The sequence below is a fragment of the Xiphophorus couchianus genome, chromosome 9 (assembly GCF_001444195.1).
Source record: "Xiphophorus couchianus chromosome 9, X_couchianus-1.0, whole genome shotgun sequence".
Lineage (NCBI taxonomy): Eukaryota > Metazoa > Chordata > Actinopteri > Cyprinodontiformes > Poeciliidae > Xiphophorus > Xiphophorus couchianus.
This window is the reverse complement of record NC_040236.1, coordinates 27,399,952-27,420,573: the sequence shown is the minus strand read 5'-3', so window position 1 is coordinate 27,420,573 and position 20,622 is coordinate 27,399,952. Positions and strand designations below refer to the sequence as shown.

At 36.0% G+C, this 20,622-nt stretch overlaps 2 protein-coding genes and 1 long non-coding RNA gene across 5 annotated transcripts in view; 2 read left to right on the top strand and 1 right to left on the bottom strand.

Moving 5' to 3' along the window:
- Positions 1 to 14,820, top strand: part of kank3 (KN motif and ankyrin repeat domains 3) — a 37,273-nt gene extending 22,453 nt beyond the window's left edge. The window contains exons 5-12 of the mRNA XM_028027280.1: positions 2,079 to 2,172; positions 2,761 to 2,994; positions 3,133 to 3,223; positions 4,435 to 4,654; positions 5,880 to 6,022; positions 8,840 to 9,040; positions 11,408 to 11,509; positions 14,135 to 14,820. Of these exons, the coding sequence (XP_027883081.1) occupies positions 2,079 to 2,172; positions 2,761 to 2,994; positions 3,133 to 3,223; positions 4,435 to 4,654; positions 5,880 to 6,022; positions 8,840 to 9,040; positions 11,408 to 11,509; positions 14,135 to 14,197 (1,148 nt within the window). The 3' untranslated portion in view covers positions 14,198 to 14,820. The remainder of the gene's footprint in view (positions 1 to 2,078; positions 2,173 to 2,760; positions 2,995 to 3,132; positions 3,224 to 4,434; positions 4,655 to 5,879; positions 6,023 to 8,839; positions 9,041 to 11,407; positions 11,510 to 14,134) is intronic.
- On the bottom strand, positions 5,948 to 19,038 carry LOC114150686 (uncharacterized). 2 transcript variants are annotated; one of them, XR_003596809.1, is made up of 4 exons: positions 18,865 to 19,038; positions 18,541 to 18,615; positions 15,290 to 15,338; positions 5,948 to 6,050 (listed from the first exon to the last, which is right to left on the bottom strand). It is a non-coding gene; the product is annotated as an uncharacterized LOC114150686 (long non-coding RNA). The 2 variants fall into 2 exon arrangements; XR_003596810.1 differs by lacking the exons at positions 5,948 to 6,050; positions 15,290 to 15,338 and adding an exon at positions 18,223 to 18,451.
- LOC114150685 (phosphatidylinositol 3-kinase regulatory subunit gamma-like) overlaps positions 16,349 to 20,622 on the top strand; it is a 25,179-nt gene continuing 20,905 nt past the window's right edge. The window contains exon 1 of one of the 2 annotated variants that reach the window (XM_028027283.1): positions 16,349 to 18,213. The gene's annotated coding sequence lies outside the window, so the exon portion shown is untranslated. The remainder of the gene's footprint in view (positions 18,214 to 20,622) is intronic. The other variant, XM_028027284.1, reaches the window with a different exon arrangement.

Genomic DNA, 20,622 nt, shown 5'->3' with positions numbered 1-20,622 from the left:
GATATCCTTTCAGTAGAAATAAGGAGTCAAGCTCAACTCCTGAAAAACAACCAAAGACCGTTATTCTTCCTCCACTAAACTTTACAATTAGGAAAATAATGTCTGAAATATGCAATTTTATCTGGAAGTGACAAACTTAGACTTAATTACCAAAATAAATGTAAATAGCTTTAGAGTCAGATTGTAGCGTACTCTGCACAACTGCATCTCCTGTTTTGAGTACCACTTGGTGCTCAGCCACAAATAAATCTTTTATTTGCTGCTCTTGAACTAATCTAAACATCATATAAAGTTTATACCACTGTATCTGTTGATTCTGCAGAACGCTGGTGTCCTCAGTATGAACTGTCGCCTACTCTGATTTATTTTTGCATGGCTCAGTTGTTCCTGTTTGTTTCCTCTGTGTTATGATACCTTTAACAGTTGACTGTGGAATGTTTAGTATGCAGGTAATTTGATGGGCGGACAAGTGGCTTGCTTGAATTTACTAATCTTCCTGAGACCAACCCATTTGTTCATGAAATAGAAGCAGGGGCACCGCCAGGAATATTGGGCCCTCTGAGAAAGAAATTAATTGGGCCCCCCCTGCGAAGCTGCTGATACTCTCCATTATATTTATTTGTTTTAGTCGATTGTTTTGTGTAATCTTTGTTGTACTTTTTGGTGCGATGATATATGCATTTTTGCTGAAACAGCACCTTCTTTTAACATCCACCTGAAATCACAATGCCTTCACTGAACCTCAGAGGAATAGATGTTTTCCCTTATTGAACAATTTACTTTGAAAAGAAATAAAGTGTTATTGCTCTACCAATACAAAGCCCAATTTATTAAAGGCCATCTTTAGGTTTTAAATTAAGATGTTAATTTTTCATTACAGTGCAATAAGTAAAGTCGCTGTCTGGAATAAACGGCAGACATGTTTTAAATTGTCTCATTTATCCCAGTCGTTCTTTTAGCCACTAAAAACATGAGGCAGCAGGAGAGAAATGGACCCACAGTGAGGCTCTGGATTTATGGAGCCGACGTGTCAGAAAAACTGGCCCAGTAAGTCGGACTGGTGCTTTAACTGGCCCAGTTGGCTGTTATGTTTCTCACTGTTTATGTCTGTGCTTCTGTTTTATTGAGTCAAACAAATTAAATGCATTACTCATGACAAGATCATGCACTGAGAAGAAAAATCACCACCAACTGTTTATCGCTGAACCACAAAATGAGGGAAGTCCAAATGCAGTTTTGTTGAGAATCAAAATTCATTCATTCATTTTTATTGAAGCCATTGTTTCTTTTCTGTGGGATGTGACTATCAAACATTAAAACAGGCATTGGCTTCCCAAGTTTAAATTCTTTATACATTTTCTCTAATTCAAAGAGGGTTGACATAAAACACACAAATATGAACATGCAGCTGTAAGAAATGTTTGGTAAAATAAATTTAAACCGATTGGTTTCCAGCTTGTAAGCGTAGTCAATAAACTTTTTCAGAAAATTTATTTTATTTTGTTTTTTCCATCCCAGATAAAATTTGGGTTCACTACACTGGTGGGACAATTAGACAATTTAAGGTTAATTGAGGAATTTAGAGATACTGTCATTTTATTAATGTATTTTCTGTAATATACCAACCACTTGCAGTGAAACAGTCCCATACTATGAGTTTGAAAATGCCATGCTTTACAGTTTAATCTTTGGCTGGAAACGTATCCCAGATTACATCTTTTATCAGTTTTCTTGGCACTAATCTTTGATTAGTTCTTCTGTGCATCATTGGTTGAATACTGTACTCTTTACTTAAAGTTTTGTAATATTTATGTCTACATAAGATGAAGCTTGAGACAGGGTACAAAGAAATACTGTGGGAATGTAAACATGTAAACTTCAGTAAATTATGTAAACTTGACTACAAAAATAGTGTAGCTTCATTTTTGTACCAATAGCTGGTTTAAAGTTATTATTGCTTACAAAGGATTGGCTTTACCCCATTTTTTAAAACGAGTTAGAAATGGGCAGAAAAGAAAAGACAGTTTCCAGATCTTTAGAAAAATATATAATTGTTGTTTATCTGTTTGTGCCAACAGGTATGCTGAAATCAATCATGAAGAGGAAGGATGGGAGTAACTCGAGCGAGAATCGTAAGAAGAGTCTGCAGTTTGTTGGGATTCTCAATGGAGGGTACGTGAAGGCAACACAATGCCGACTTTTTATTTTTACCTTTGCAAAAATAAATATTAAGGTTACAAATAACATTTTGTAAGATGGAGTATTAGGGCCATTCTAATAAAAAATAAGTAAAATTATAAAAATAAAGTCATGATATTCAGATAATAAATTTGTATGAGAATAAAGTTGAAAATAATTACAGAATAAATTAATAACTTGAGAATGAAGTAATATGAGAATAAGGCCATACTATGGCAAGAATAAAGTCCTATTATTTAAATTCAAAGAATACTTTTTTAATCCCAAAGGGAAATTATTTAATTTAATGAAATTAAATTATGAGATTAAAGTCAGAAATAATTACAGAAAAAATAATTTGAGAATAAAGTCATATTATCACAACTTTATTCTTTTTTTTTTACTGTATTCTCGTCTGAACTTTATTCTTGTAATTTTTTGTTTTTCCCCCGAGTGTCATAATTTTGTACATGCCATACAAGTTTGATAAATGAAAATAAATATCTGTTGCATTACAACCAAGTGGTAAAAATATAAGCCACTTATTGTGTTTGGTATTTATTGGGATGCTGTCGCTTTCAGGTATGAATCCACCTCCAGCGAGGAAGAAGAGGAAGAAGAAGAGGAAGAGGAGGAAGATGGGAGTTCTTCTGGAGAAAGTGGAGAAGGCGAGTGCTTGGATAGCACTGAGGAAGACGAGGCAGCATTGGAGGAAGAAACCTCTGAGGAGGAGAGAAACGTCAACCTGGATGAAAGCGACACGGATGAGGAAACGCTGAGAGCTCCAAATTATTCATCAGATGCTGTGAAAGAAAAGTGGGTTGTTTAAAAAGTAGACTGGAAAAAGTTTTTATAACACTCACAGATTTACTTGAGTGTTTTTGTGTTACTTCTTGATTTCCTAACTCTTGATTAATGCTTCAGTTGAAATAAAATTCTGCTTGTTTGCTACAGATTTGAGTTCAGCTCAAAAATGCATGAAGCCTGTCTGATTCTGAAGAACCACCTGAACGATGACGTGAAAACACTGAAGAGTAAGGAAGTGGTGCGTCCCTGCAGTTCTGCTATACACACTTTAAACACAATGACATTTCACCTCTGAAACCCCATAATAATTCAAGTAAGACTCTATTTAATTGTAAAATGTTTGAGCACATTCTTTTGTGGTACGAGTTTCCTACTCCTTAAACACCAAACAATAGGAGCGTCTGTCTTACAGTAAAAAAGGAAGTGAGTCAGACATGGAGCAAAAAGCCATCTGTTATCAGTTGATTTTCCTTTATAAACAACAGTGGAGCTTTGATTTCAAAGTAAAGCTGCTTTTATACACAGTAGCACAATCATCAAGGCCAAAAATGTCATCTGAATTTAGGTTTTTGTTGATGCATATGAACAGTTCATGTTACCAGCATGGAGTGACTGGGAAACATAAAACTACTCTGATTTCAGTAAAGAAGATCTAGATCTACAAGTATGGATTTCTAAAATCCACACACAATAAAATATAAACATACTCCTTGTCTAATATTTGGATAAATGTGTATTTATTCAAGGCTTGCAAACAAAAGCACACGTTACACTGCAAAAACACAAAATCTTACCTAGCAGTTTTGTTTAACTTCTAGTATAAATACCTTACTACACTTAAGAAGACAAAACTAACTTACAAGTTAAGGTGACCAGACGTCCCTGATTTAGGTGACCTGTCCCCAAAGCCGTCCCGGAAAAGTCCCCGGTTTTAGCGTTTTATGAATGAGAAAAAAACGTTTCCTATGGTAGCCGGAGACTCTAAGAGGCAGGAAGTAGAAAGCGCAAGTGAGCGTTTTGCAAGCAACAAAAGCAGTTACGGTAGCTGCTGGCACTGCTGTTAACGTTACAGACGGAGAAGATGATTGTTGTTCCAACGCCTGAATAAGACGCCGACGTCTCCTCTGATGGCTGAATTGTGAATATATCTCACGCAACTGTTTACATCAGTCTCTGCGGTTATTTGTAGCGATTTATCAGGTGTGATTTCAATTCTGACATTGGCGACAAAGGCTTGCGCACATTTGTAATGGAAACACAGCTAATGTTTCTAGAACCACAGCAGTTGTTCGGTGTCTAAACTGTCTCCTCTGGAAAAAATGAGTTCTACTTAAACATTAATAGCAAAAAAATATTTAGACATAGATAAATTAACGTAAACTTACGACTAAAACTGGACTTCTATCAATAAAGCTGATGTTTCTCGTGTCTCGTTCTCTCGCTCTCCAGCTGTCCAGTACGCACACCGTCCAGCTCGAGTGGTTCCGGGTGTCCAGTGCGAAGATGGCTCAGACCTCGCGGGTCTCTGACTACCTCATGGCTTTCTCTGAGGTGTCGTTAGCGCTGCTGGAGCACGTCGTCAACATGACCGATGGCAACGGGAACACAGCTCTGCACTACAGCGTCTCCCACTCCAACTTTGGGGTGGTCCAACTGCTGCTGGACACAGGTGAGGGAACTGCTGGCAGGAAGTACTGTCTGTCCATTTCTGTTACTGTTTTGTACAGTTTGGTCTCTTATATCTGCAGGAAAACTAACAAATTTGACCTTGAACACTGCAAGAAATTCTCTTCGAAAGTTTTAATTATTGTAAATGAAGGCGGATCATTTACAATGTTCTGTGTTGAAACAAATGTTTTGTCCCGTAAAGTTAACTTACAAAAGAAATTAAGCATCTTCTACATAGACTGAAAAAGAAAAGGGTCAATTATTATCATAATCATTCCTACTAGCTAACTGCAAAATAAATATGAACACTTTTATGACATTTTTTAAATACTTTCCTCACATTCAGAAGTTTTACTAAACTTTACATAATACAGCTCTAGAAAGAATTAGGAGCCCACTGCACTGAACCCATTGAAAGCCTCCTTGTTATTCCACCCAATATTGATTCCTGAACCCTTCCAGAGCTAAAACATTAGTATTGTTGTTTCTAAATGAACATGAACTTGTTTTCTTTCCATTATTTGAGGTCTGAAAGCACTGCATATTTTTCCTTATTTTGACCATTTCTCATTTTCTGCAAATAAATACAAAATTCTTGCTTGTAATTTCAGACATGTTGTCAGTAGTTCATAGAATAAAAGAACAATGTTCATTTTACTCAAACATACCTATAAAGAGTAAAATCTGAGAAACTGATCATTTTAAGTGGCCTAAGTGTTTATCTATTATTTAAACCTTGTAAATAAAGATTTGAGGACAAATAGAACACCAATAGCATCTTTTTCAGATGTAAAACACTTCTGATTAAATTTAAATTGACTTAAAGTAATCAAAACTAAAAGTGCTATGCAACAGAAAACCTGCGTAACTCAGATCTTGACTGAATGATACATCTTCAGCATCTCTGCAAGGAATTAACAGTGCGACATAAAACTAACCTCACAGTTTATGTGAACTTGGTTCATCTGTTGCAATTTGGTTCTGCTGAAATTTTTTGGTTTATGAAGCAAACAGATCAACTTTGACAGCAAGAATGTTTTGCAGTGAATTTAAATTTCTTCACAGTAGTGCAATCCTACCTTTTTTCTCTGAAAATTACTTTTATACTCTTTGGTTTCTATCTGATCTAATGCTTGGAGCAAATAATTTACTGGTCAGTTAAAATGGGAAATCTTTAGGAAGCGGCCATTTTCTTCGTCCCTCACAGTAATGCGTGGTTCTTCCAGGTGTGTGCTGCGTGGATAAGCAGAACAAGGCGGGCTACACGGCCATCATGCTGGCGGCGCTCTCTACCGTAAAGGAAGAGGAAGACATGGCTGTGGTGAAGAAGCTCTTCGGTCAGGGAAACGTCAACGCCAAGGCCAGCCAGGTCAGATACAGACTCCACTTCACAAAAACTGAAAAGAGATATTTACATTTGTTTTGTATTCTCTCAAATGGAACAAGAATATAGGTTTCTATTCTAAAAACAATGTATCACTTAATTTCTGAGCAAGAGGTGTTCTCATACAGTATAGTAAAAAGACACTTTCTCTCCTTGGTAGACAAAATAATAAAAAAACGTGTACTAATGCCTTCTATAAAAATTCTGTTCTGGTTTATAATTTAAAGTACCATCTATTTTTTTTCTGCATCAAAATGAAGAGTAACTTTGAGAGTGAATACAGCCATATTTACACGGTATCAAAAAAGCATATATTTTGCATTCTATACTGAAAAAAGAACAGGTGATCCAAATTAAATATATTGCATTAATTAGTCACAAGTATGGTAATCCAATTAAGTTTATCCAAGTTAATTTATTAAGTTGTCAAGTTAAGCAAACATGAATTAAGTAAGATTGACAAACTTCATTAAATGACTTGACTAATTAATATAGGTTGGAGATTGTTTCTCTTTTTTCAGCGAAATTACATTAAAATGAGTTAATAAAGAAATAAATAGCACTATCTGTATGTTAGTGCAACTGTCTAAATATTTCAATGAAACAGAAAAAAAGCCAAAAAAAAAAAAAAAAAATTCATCTTTATATTAAAAACATTGGCCAAAAATGGAAAAGGACAAAGCAAAGTTAATTGAGAGTAACTGTGGAGGTCCTAAGAAGCAAATTAGAGACCAGGAAAAGCATAAGTAAAATAATAAAGTAAATAGATTTACTTTAATTTGTTCACTTGTTTCTATGGCTCTTCGGATATTAAATCAGCTGCAAAATGGAAAATGAACAGGGTTCAGTGAGTCATTTTCAACTCATGCTTAAACAACTTCAGCAGCCAAACATTCTTGTTTTCCAAAACAGACCCTAACAAATATTCACAGTAAATACTAAAATCAGTGTAGTTAGAGCAAAAAAAATACGGACTTCTCCTGTAATTTGTATTTCTAAAGCGAATCCCTGCATGAGTGTAAGCACTCTGTAAACGAGTGCTTTCAGATCTTAACGAGTTTTTGCAGATGGCTGATTAACAGGAAACCTGGCTATAAACAGGGAAGTGTTCATTAACACTTTTTGAAAGAATAAATAACCTATTGATCAAAGTAAAAACAATTTGAATTGAGTCCGCAGTTAATTGAAGACTTCCAGATAGACCAAGATATTAAAAGTGTCAGGAGAATAGAAACAATAGAAACTGGGCAGAAACGGGAGTCAGGTGATCTGAATGATCAGATGACTGTATTTTTGTTTTCATCCCTTTTTTTTGTCCCATTATACTTTTTAAACCATGTTACCCACAAATGAGACGAAGCAATCTTCTTTTTTTCACATTCAGAGCGAATTAATTTCTCACATTCTGATGAAGTGCTTCAAACTCGGAGCAAAAATGTGCAGCCATTGTGAGACTCTGCAGCGTTTTTCAAGTGGTTTTATCTCTGCACTTGATTAAATCAGGTTGTGTAGGGTTCGTGGCGCCTGACTGCTCAGTCATGGGACCAAATTTATGGCATCATTCTCTATAAATCCAATTACTGGAGCTTGTTATTGTTGCTGCAGGGAACAAAACATGTGGCAGGCAAAACAATTTAAGGTCGGGAATTAAAATTGTACAAGTTTCTGCTGTTTTTTATTAACTTTACAACTGGTAAAATGGAAATATGTGCAGGAATAAACAGGCAAAAGGAGCTGTAAAAGTTTGTTTTTACTTTTAATGAACTGTGTGTGTGGCTTTAAGTTTTTATCTAAGTGCAATTTAATCACAAGCAGCAGGAAAAAGCAGTTCAGTTGATCGTTTAGGGAAAATGTGTCTAATTTGAATACAACTGTATGGGACGTCTTACATTTTTAGCAAGTAAAAGCTATATTCAGCAACATTTCAGACAAAAAAAAAATATTAGCATCTGTCAAAATCAGAATTGGCAGATCAGGTTTTTTAAAGATTGGCGATTAGCCAGAAAACTGCAATTTGTCAATCACTAAATAAATACAATTTACCAAATAATTGCTAAGATGAAGCCTCATTCCAGGTTGTTTTGACAGCAAAATGGGGACAAGATAGGGGCACACAGATTTATCAGGTAGCCGATTTATTGGTGCAGATTTCCTTAATTTTGGGAAATCTGTGATTGGTTTACGTGAAGCCGATCTTATCCACCGATCTCATCAATCTCAGTAAAGGTCTAAAAATCAACCACTGTCCTCTGCTCTCACGTGAAAAAGGTTTGACTGACCTACCGGCCCACCAGGTCACGTCTGCATGTTTACACTTAATAGTCACCCCACTGATGCCAACTCAGCTTCTTTCTTGCTATACTGTGAAACATTTCAAACAAAAAAAAAAAAATTGATATCGGCCAAAATCAGAATCAACAAGTTAGGCTTTTTAAAAGATTGGTAATCAGCGATTGGCCAGAGACCTGATCCAATGTAGCAAGCAGTTTTTGCAAAAGTTGCACCTGGACAGCTTGCTTATGGGTGTGCACAACTGCACTATGGCACACTTGCTGTACATATATTTACATATACATATCTGCATTTTTTTTTTTAATCTTTGGAAGGACTGCTCTTAAGTTGCTTTTTATATTAACAGGATTTCATATTTTTACAATTTATAGACAACTACTACTCAGTGGTAGTTGTTATTGTGTCTTGTCTCTATGCTGTAACTGCGAAGTAATTTCCCTGCTGGGATGAATAAAGTACTTCTATTCTATTCTATTACATAAAGATTTTACTGTGTTTTCTGTCCACCAGGCAGGCCAGACGGCGCTGATGTTGGCGGTGAGTCACGGACGGCAGGAGATGGTGCAGGCGTTGCTCGAGTGTGGAGCTGACGTAAACGTCCAGGACGATGAGGGATCCACGGCTCTGATGTGTGCCAGCGAACACGGCCGCGCCGAGATCGTCAAGCTGCTCCTGGAACAGCCTGGCTGCGACATATCCATCGTGGACAATGTAAGGCGGTTTTCTTAGCTGACTCAGCAAACAAATTAATCTTTTTTTTTTACCCTCTAAGCCAAAAACCTTCGTCCAGTTGTTGTTGCCTCCAAGTGTTGAAAATCTGCTCAGGAAACGACTTCGTATCTTATCGCTCTTCTTTCACACCACTTGAAATATTCTCACTTAAGATATGATAAAAACCCGAAAGAGCCACAATCAGATTAGTGTCATCTGCCTTTGACTCATCATTTCTGCTGGAAGGAAACACAGTCGCTACTCAGCTCAAATGTCCCAGGGGAGGAATTAAAAGCCTCTCAGTTCACAGCCCTACAGACTCTGGTTGATTCTCTGCATACTTCATCAAATGACCCATAAAATAAACCAACTGCTTGTTTGTAGAAAAAACATGTTGAGCAGAGGTTTCATGCATCTCCCGAAGGTTCCAGGAGCTAAACAGAAAACTTCCCTGGTGAAAATCTTGTTAGAGACCAAACTCTCCTCATTACTTCCTCTAAAGCCTCTTTTTTTCCCTCCCTGCTCAGCCTTGTGATTCCTAAAGTGATTTACAGTGAATTGTTTTGTCTGGATACTTGGGGAAAAACCAGGCAGACAGATATTTGAGTGTTTACATCTGTGCCAGAAAGACTCGGGCATTTGGATAGAGTTTCAGCACAGCTGGACGATTGGAAAGGCCCCATTTCCCCCCAACTCCACTGGAAAAACAAAGCAGCATGTTAAACTGGGAGTACAGCTGAGTTACAGTGTGTGAAAACTAGGTTTGTGTCAGAGCTGACTTCTTTCTGGGATCAATTTGATTAAACATGAAACCTTGTATTTAGTCCTGCTGTCTGTTGCAGACAAATTTAATTCTTGACTAAAGTATTTATACCTAATTTTTCTTTTCTTTTTTCATCAATATGGACCCTTAGTGACAGTCATAAACACAGGAGAGGGAAAAGCAGTAGTGGTCACCACCAACTAAAAACTTAGTCGTGCTAAGTTTCCGGTGTAGCTAAATCGCTACACCAGAATGGTATTTAGCAGAAGCTAATGCTAAAACGCTAACTTAAATTCAAATGATTTCTGCCCTCTAAAGACTCTTGAGCACCAATTTATTTTTTGACATAATTTACGTGTCCTATGATGCTCTTAGATATTGTATTCATGTTCATATCTTCTTCTGTGCTGTCAGTGTTTTATTTTGTTCTTGTATGTTTGTTTGAAATAATTATTGAGGAAAAAAACAGACATGAGAGGAAACGGAACTGCTGCTTAAAGAATTTTCATCCCCTTCAAAATAAAAGCATGAATAAAAATGTTTAACTACAACAATTAACAGTCAGTAAACAAAACTTCACAGATTTTATAACACTGATAAAAAAGATACATTTTTGAAGACTTTCACTGTGGAAACCGACAGCCTCTTATTAAATGAACCATCTTATCTTTTAAACTTTTTACACAATGCAAGTTTTCCAGTTTTTACAACTCATCCTGTTTAAGACTTGTTAGAAATGATTGTGGCCGATTTCCAAGATGTATGTACATTTCACTACATTTCGAAACTATGAAAAATAAAATTAAAAAAATTACCACACTAAAGTTGCTTCTTGGCTTGAAACAACTCACAATCCTGAACACACTATACTATATAATATCAATGTCACAGGTGCAGATGAATGATGACGCAAAAATTTAGCTAATTAATAATCGGCCCAGTTTTACTTATTGGGCCAAATCCGATTTTAGCAAATGACCAACATCAACCAATACTGACGCTAATGCCAATAATACTTTTTAAAATTTTACTATGAGCCTTCTTATGTATTTGGAATAAAGATGTGATTAAGATGATATTATGCAACCCTAATAAATACAATCGTGGCAAGGTTTGAAACTTGTGACAGACTCTATCCACTCAATCTGACTCAGCAGCTCCAGCTGTTATAAATAATAAAAAAAGCAACATTTAAGTGCAATAAAAAATATCCCAAACAACTGAAGCAAATGTGGTGTCGAATTAAAAAAAAAAAATCACAATTCAACAAAACAGTGAAATTGTTCTAAAAGTACCTTTGGGTGGCTCTCCATTTCCAACATGTTATTAATCCTGATGCAGTAATTTACTTGGTAATAAAAAAACAAAACGAAGGACATCAAGAAGGATTTCAGAGGAATGTCCTGTTTTGTTTTTAACTGGTTAATCACAGATGTATGACACTAATTTTCCTTACCATAATTATCAAATTACCCAATAGTTGAAACCACAATGTGAATCACGGGGCCCGTTTGAAACTGCAGTGCTCTCTGTTCAGACTCTGGGGATTTCATGGACAGTGATCTGATGCTTTCTCTCTCTGCACTGCTTCCCTCCGCCTGCAGGACGGCAGTAACGCTCTGTCCATCGCGCTGGAGGCGGCACACAATGACACAGCTGTGCTGCTTTATGCTCATATGAACTATGCAAAGTCCCAGACTACTCTGGTGAGTTCATTCTCTCATGCATCTGTTGCTTTGTGAAAAGACAATATGCTGACGTACATGCAAATGATATTTAATGTAACAAATAATTGATTTTAAATAAGATAACTGAAAAACATGCTCAAGTTTATATAAAAGGTAAAAAAAATGACATGCTTTAGAGTTTGAGGGAAAATATGGTTTTAGCCAGCAAAAGTTGGTGCAGCTCATGTTAAGTGTTAAAGGTGTGGATGGATCTGATTTATAGCACACTGCTGCCCCCTTTTGGTTTTACCACACTACTGCAAACAGAACTGAAGAAGAATTCATTAAAAGGAGTCCATTACTTTATAAACCTTTCAATAGTTATTTAAATTCTTGGTAATTCATGTAAAAAAAATAACTAAGTAACTATAATAGAAACTATTATGGAAATAATTTAAAAACTGGTAGAAAAATAGTTGCTTAGCTCACAATCAGTGAATCAAACCTTATTTGGTTCAGTAAAGTTTGTTTACATAGCCATTAGCAGTGGAAACTCTTGTTTCCAGTGCAAACAAGAGTAATATTTAATAATAAACATGGCTTTACCAGTGTGCATAAATTAATTAATGTTTCAATAATAATGAAATATTAAATTAGTTAATATAATTTGGTTGAAATGTATACTAAAGCCAAGCCAAATGCATGCATGTATAAAACACTTAAAATAACAGAAAACACTGGCTAAAAAGAAATAAAAACACAAATTATGTAAAAGTAAAAGAGCAATTAAATTTATTCATGTAGCACCAATTAAAAAGTATAATTTCAATCCCCTGGAAAAGACAAGCCCATTGAATGTATAAGCAAAAGAATAAAGTCAAATTGATCAAATATTAAAATTACATGCATACTGCTTCGTCCTTGTTATACCATAGTGAAGTCTGGTTTAGTTTATTACACCAGCTGGTCTTAAAAATAAAGTTTCCTAAGGATACTGGGCAGACTGCATGGAGATACTTGCTCTGCAGGTTTAAAACGGAGAACAGACAAAACACAATTTTTCAAATTGGCCCAAATTAAGACCAAAAAAACACCAAGAACTGAGCTTTAATATGAAGTCCAATTAGCACTGGGATAACATTAACTCAGTCTCTTCCCAGTGCTTATTTATCAGTCAAGCAGTTTCTGTATGGCAGCGCGACATAAAGCTGCAGTAAAAAAAAAACATTGCTTTGCACTGGATATAAATATTTTCAGCTGTTTTTATGAACATTTTTAAATGAGCAATTTGTAAATTTATTGATGCTGGCAATAAGACAGTAATGATAGGGCGTCTCAATGCAGGAATACTGCAATAAATAATGCATTTGTGGAGTTAAATTAACTCTGTTACCTTATTAAATTCAGAAGACAATGGAGGGAAAATCCAAACAGTTAGTGGAGGAGACTTCAGACTCTCTGGCTGCAGAAAACAGACCAATAAAGAACTGGTTCTAGCACCAACCCTGATTAACCACTGGGACACTACGATGACTAATCCACAGCTTTTCCACAATTGGGAAATGTGAGAGAGAAGCAAAGATTTCTGAACAGCTGAATAAAGATGAGAAAAAAAGCATGAATGGAGCCACTTCTGCAAAGGAAAACATTGAAATGAAATATATCTGAGACGAGTACAAGAATGGGCAACAGCAGATTAATGCACAGACACTTTCTCTAACGTTCTGGATAGTCAAAAACCATTTTAAGAAAAAATAAAGCTGCCATGTCAAGCAAATTGAAGCTTCCCAATTTAATCTATGCATGAAATTCCTTCTCATCCAAAGAAGAGGGGCATCTTCATCCAACGACCCAGACAGTTTGATGATCTGTGCATGTCGTAGTTTTAGCAAGCACACCAGACATTCAGCTCTAGAAAAAATGAAGGGCCCACTGCACTGAACCCCATTGAAAACCTCCTGGTTATTCCACCAAATATTGATTTCTGAACTCTTCCTGAGTCAAAATATTAGTATTGTTGTTTCTAAATGAATATGAACTTGTTTTCTTTGAATTATTTGAGGTCTGAAAGCACTGCATCTTTTTTGTTATTTTGACCATTTCTCATTTTCTGCAAATAAATACAACATTTTTTGGTTGGAATTTCAGAGACATGTTGTCAGTAGTTCATAGAATAAAAGAACAATGTTAATTTTACTCAAACTTATACCTATAAAAGGTAAAATCAGAGAGTTCATTTTAAGTGGTCTCAATTTTTACTAATAAGTTGGAAGAAGAAAGCTCAACATGAATGAACATTTTTGCAACATTTTAGGTATTTGCTCTAAGAGGATTTATAGTTTTACAATTTCTCTCCACTGTAACAAATTTGACCAAAAAACCCAGATATTTCTAAAACAAAGCATAAAGTCTAAAATTCGAAAAGCCTTTCTGCAACTACGCAACTAAGCCCAAAATTATTCATACAGCTGGCAGGTTCATGTTTAAAGTAACATTTTAATTTCATTAGAATGTATTCTCGAACGCAGAATAAGTGGAGGAACCTAAAGGCTCTTAAATAGACCATAATGTAAATACATACCTATAGAACAGCTAAGTAAGCACTGTGTATTTAGCAGAAGATTTCTTCACTTTCTACCCGTACTCATCATTTTCTCTGTTAAGGGAAGTCCAAAGGCTCAACCAAGGAGCCCCACAAACCCCCACAAGTCCTGGCCTGCAGACTGACAGCATCTCTGCGGTTTATCAAACCTGACAGACCAGAACATTTAACTGGATCTGAGCTGTGAAAAGCTCCACTGGAATTTACCTTAAACACATTTATTTAAATGCATATGTACTGCTATACGTTCTGCATTTATAAGTATTGTTGATATGAGAATAGTATTTTTCCAAGAAAGTTGCGGACGGTTATATTATGTGCTTACCTGTTCTTTTCTGTAAAACAGTTCTTTTTTTTTTCTGTAATGGGAAATAAAACATTACAATATTTGCACATTACTAACATTTTACCATTTAGGGCAGCACACTCACAATAGGCTAAATGATGTGCATATGTTTTACATTAAATCTGTCACTGATTTACAGATGCAGCTACAATCCTAACAAACCAAACAATCCTGATGTGTGCTGCTCCACTCCTGCTTTCCTATCCTGTCTTATTTAACGGATGTGCAAAGCACCACAATCCTGTAACATTGCTTTATCTGTTGGTCAAAACGATTTACACGCCCACATCTTCAACACAGAATTCACAATATTTTGTGCTTACAAAGCAGGCGTGTCAAAAATTGTGATCAGCTTTGTATGTTAAATATATATAAATGATATATTAAATATATTTGCATAAATTTGTCTCATCTAAATGTTTTTTAATCACTCCAAGAAAATGTTACAATTAAGATCAGTTTTGTATGAAAACCAAAATATGCTTTCATGTAAGGTTTTTAGAAGGAAGCTTAAAACGACCTCTGGATTTAGCTAATAAAGACATGCTATCATTACATTAACTTAAATTTGAAACAAGGCATAAGTAGAACACAGAAATTGCCTATAAAAGGACATCTCAAAGCAAACAAAAAACCTGACAGCTAGAGGTAAATCAAGATTTAAGGTATTTTAAAGCTTCAAAACTTAATTTAAATTATACATTTCTATCAGATAATGATGAGTCCTTAACCTGATATGTTTTTATCTCATACAAGGTTCTCTTCAAACTTTAGCCACTGAAGTACAAACTATAGAAGTGGAGTCAAAAATAAAGAAAAGATGACAAAATTAAGGCTGTTGCCGTATAAATTTAGTGAAAGTGCAGCCTACCTGATGTGACGTAGCACAGGGAAAGCTCCAGTTGTCTGAGATCAGTGTCCTGCAACCAAAACACCTAAATTAGAGAATCAATCAATCATTTCCAGAATATCTGCAGTCATGTGTGACTAGTTCCTTTCTACAGAGGCTTTGGAAAAGAAGCATGGTGCACCATGGACAGACTGCCAGTCCATCACAGGACGACAGAAACATACAATCAGAAATAATGACCATTAGAGAGGATAATGAACCAAACAAGCAAGCAAATTGATGAAAGAAATAACTCACACAGGAGAACATAGAAACTCCATGCAGAAATATTGTGGTTGGAAATCAAATGCTTAACTTTCTTGCTGCAAGACAAGAAAGTTCTGTGTTTGCATTAACCATCTAATTTGACATTTTAAAAATAAAGTCGCCCAGTGGTCAATTTTGAAATAAGAAAAAAAACAACACTAATTTTACGTTAAAATATGACGCTATGATGGGGTGTTTTTTTTTTGGCCGTATCTAAATTGGTTCATTTCACAAAACCGCAATGAAAAACTTTTTTTCGCACAAGATCAACAACCAGACATCGACACTGCGAAGACATCAATAACAGGAAGTAGTTGGAGGATGATGGTGGGTTTTTTTGTTTTTTGTTACCAAACATATTCATGTGTGATTTCTTATTTAATAAATAAGAAATATTCATTAAATAATTAAATTGTGTTTTTTCGACATTGCCAGAATACTTACAAAGTTGTGCATATTTGTAATGGAAACTAGGGGTGCACCAATTTATGGACGCAATTTTCCTTAATTGATCGGTGATCGGCTGATACTTAGATGTGAAGCTGATCTTATCCTCTAATCTTATCTACCCCAGCAAAGGTCTAAAAATCAGCCACTAACTTCTTCTGCTCTGCCTTTAAAGAGGTTTGACTGACAGACCTGGTGGGTCATGTCTGACAGACATGCAGACATGACTCACCAGGTCATGTCTGTATGTTTGCAGTTAACAATATTTATCCCACTGTTGCCAACTCAGCAAATTTCTTGCTATATTTAGCAACATTTCAGACAAAAAAAATGGTGTCATCCAAAATAGGAATCAGCAGGTCAGGCTTTTAAACACTCAGTAATCAGCGATCGGCCAAACAAACTGCAATCAGAGCAATCCTAATGGAAATGCAGCTAGTGGAAACTGTGTCACTATATAGCCTCACCAATTATGAATAGAGTTTTATCAGGCTGAAGAACGAATCCCGTAAAGTCCTTTAGCTTGTGTTAGTCAGGACGTAGTGACTGAAAAGTTTTCATCCTCTTTCATGTTTTGCTCTTATAGCTTATAAAAATTGATTATGATCAATGGCTTTTCAAGGCTGAAACTGTCCACAGGACGAGGAAGAAGGTGCTGGGCAAATCAAGATCTTGATGCAGAGATTAAATCTTATAACCAGTTTGGAGTCCGTATTAGCTTTAGTCTGTAGCAGAGGAGGAGGAGTCTGGGGTTCTCTGCTGTTCACATAGATTAGATAGTTTGTTGTAAAAATACATCATATGGAGGAGGATGTGGACATTATTTTTCTGTTATCTTGAATAATTGAGGGAAAATGAAGAGAACAGAAAGAAGAAACTAAGGGGTAAAGAAATGTTTTGGGTAAGGTTTCACTGAAATATTTCTGCAAAGGAAAATAACCTAAGGTTTCTAAAAACAGCATCTTGTTAAGTTTTATCTATGCATTTGGGCAATTCCAGCTGGAAAAACTACAATCTAAGGTGCTATTTAAAAAAAGGGATACTGTTCACTGGGAAAATTCAAACAGCAGGAAATTTAAAATGCAAAAGTGTAATTTTTCACCACTTTATAATTACTGCCTCATTAGTGATGTGTTTTTCCCTGTCAAAAAGAGTTTTAATTTTAATGACTGGACCCATGCAGAATGATTTCCATCTGGCTAAAATAAAGACTAAAGGATTTCCTCCACTCTCAACCTCATTTTGTTCCTGCGATCAGTCAACCTGGCACGACAGAGAGAGACCGGGTATTGGGGGCCGGTGTCTGGTTTTGTCTACAGCGGCGTAACATTTTTTAGCATTTTTTTTAACTAGTTACTTCCACACCACTTGTTTCATTATGCTGATCTGTGAAGTGGAACGTAACGCAGTCGGAGTTGAGAGGTCAGGGGCTCCCGCTGCCTAGAAACATACAGTCTAATATTAGAACATTTCCTTGATTTGTTAGCAGCATCTCTGCTGACTGCTGAGCACATGGCAACAGGCCGACCAATAGGATTTCAGGAGACTACTAAGCCCCTTCCTCTGTATAGCAACAGTGGCATCCTTTCCTTATTTATTTATATAGGAGTTTTTTTCCCCTTGCTGTCTCATTCTCATGCTCGTGTCCCCAACAGTGCATCCTCACTGTGGATCAAACTGTGAAAAAGAGTTGCAGTGTGAAGAGCTGCACCAATGCAGCTTTTTCTCCACCTTCACCTCCACTGGCTCTAAAATCCACACTTTGTAGTCTTTTTTCCCCCTTTTTTTCTTTAGAATGCACTTTAAATATAATTGTAGTTTCTCCTGCACACTGCATTTAAAAGTGTGGCCACTGACTTTGAATCAGGCTGAAATTCAAGAAGCTCCGTGAGGAAGAGATGAAAAACCTGGAGGAATGACAGCGTGGGAAAATGTGCTACTTCAAAGGGACAGATAACACCCAACAGGAGAGGATCTGAAGAAGATGGAGAGCTGTGGAGGAGACGCTTCACGGGATAGGAGGAGCGGGAGGCGTTGGGGGGCGGAGGGACACAGGATGGCGTGAGGACATAGGCCGGTGGTTGGTTTGATCGGAGCCACGTGTGCGTCCAGCAACGTCTCTTCGCCGCTTCATGGATGTCGACGAGACGCTGGTTTCCCACGCTGCCCCGGTCTCCTCCGTCTTGGCCCAGGTAGGTGCATGCTGTCCTGCGTGGCTGAGCTTCTCGATGGCGTTTGATTCCTCTTCTTTGTAGCGGGGCTGGTCGGATGACGCCCGCTCCAAAAGTTGCCATTTTAAAAGTTCTCTGCATATTCTGCATCCACGGCTCTTCGTCGTTCAGAGCTTAGTTACAGGGTAATGGAGGGTTGGGGGAGCAGCTTGAAGGCGTTGGGAAAATATGGCGTACATCAGATGTCCCGTTATCAGTTCTGGATGCGACACGATCAATAACAGTTAAAAGGAAAATATAAACTTTTCCACAAAAACGACAACTAAAACAGAACATGAAGGAAAATACCTGAAATTATGACATTTTTGGTGACGGTGTGTAATCGGACATCTGACGAGGTTCGAATCCTCTTCACTGGATTTCCTTAAATAAATAAATAAATCAACTAAACACTTGCCAGTACATTGGTTATTTAATTTGATTAATTTTGCACATTTAAAGCAATGCTGAAAACAAATCACAGTAAAGAACATAAAAGTAAGAGGATGTCAGTAAAAATACAATAACTGGTTAAGAAGAAACCTAGTTGAACTATCCTATGTGGATGTTTGCTTATTTTAGGCTGAATACTGTAAAAATTCAAATTAACTATTTTTAAGGGATTCGTCTTACTGTTGGCGTTGGTAAACCAATAATCGACTCGATACAACCTCATCGTGGTCAACCAAGAGCGTCAACCCATGGCGACTTAACGTCTGCGTACCATCCCAACCATCTCCACACGACGCCATTTTCTCCTCTTCAGCTTTGGATGAGGGAGGTTGCTTCAGCTGATGAATTTAGAAACTTTGGCTGAAACAAACCCAACCCCACAGTAATCAAAACACCAAAATAAATAAATAAATAAAATAAAAACCTATTAGTATGCAGGAACAGATGACATATCTAACAGTCAGATATGATGCTTAAAGGATCTTTAGTTTTTGAAACAGGATATTGTAAATATTTTGGTTAAGATAAAAACAAATTTAAATTTGATCCATTTCAGTTGCATTTCCATTACTTAAAATAATCTCCCCCCATTTTCTGCACACCTCATCCCTCAGGATAGAATATCATTAGTCATGTGAAGCAACTCTTCAAATATTTATCTTAAACATGCCGTTATGGTAATTTTTCCTCCCTTCTAGGGCAACTAATCGATATCCCCAAACAAATCCCTTCCATAAGAGGTTACACTGTGGAGAATGCGCTGACTAATCCATTGCTATGGGATAGGAGCAGGATTTAGCTGCTGCCCCCCTCAACTCTTTGTCACGTAAAGGGCTTCCTAACATAATGCTGTACGTACATTATGTGTATATTTACAGATAAAACCTTTAGCAGGACTTCACATGGTGCAAAGTCCAGAGAAATCCACTAAATCCCAAATGGGGAACAGTCCCTCTTTGCTTTTTCTAATTTTATTTCCATTTTTCTCTTTTTATTTCTACATTTCATAATTTTTCAGCAACAGTTTAGTTCAAAGAAAACTGTAATTTTAAAATAAAATTACATCAGCACCCTTTTTTTTTCTAGTTTCAGTAGAAACGGAGAAAAGACACCTCAACGTGAAACCTTTTCTGCTTCACGTTTTATTTGTACATTTTCAGACTTTTTAAAATTACTTTAAAATTCGATTGTTAAAAAATAAAAAAAATAGAAATTTTTATTTTAAAGTTATTACTCATTTTGTTAACATTTTTTCTTTAGAAAAAAGTAACAGAAACAGTATTAAAACAATTTTCCTTCAATAAATAAAATATTTGTATATATATACTGTATAAATATATTTTTATTAATAAAAGCTATGTATACCTCCTAAAAAAATTTCCTAAAGAAAATTTAATTTTCCAAATTTTTTTTATGAATGCACAATATAAAGGAAGATCAGTATTTATTTATTCTTAATATCTCAGTCATTCCGACTTCCTTCAAGAATTGCTATATTTTTAATTTTGTTGTGCTTTATTTGTGCACAATGACATTGATTTATGTTTTACTTTTGGATATAAATAAATAGATTTTTGTTTTTGACAAAAATGCTAATTAAATTAATGTTTGGAGTATTTAAACAAATTTAAATATGTTTAATAATCCTGCTTTTACTTCAGCTCTTGTGCTTTCACATCCTTTTTGGAAAAGCTACATTTCTTTTTCTCCTTTTTTTATTTATTATTTAAATTATAACTGGGAATTTAGTTTCTCAGCAACAAAAAATGTTTAGCAGATAAATTACTAAAGCAAAGATAAAAATAATCTTAGGGAAATGTGCTGCATCAGGGCTAAAATATGTTATAGAATAAATAATAAAAATGTTGAGCATGACGTCAAATGATGCTGGATGCTGCATTTCCACCGAGCGCTGCTGTCTGGCCTTTTCGTTCTTTT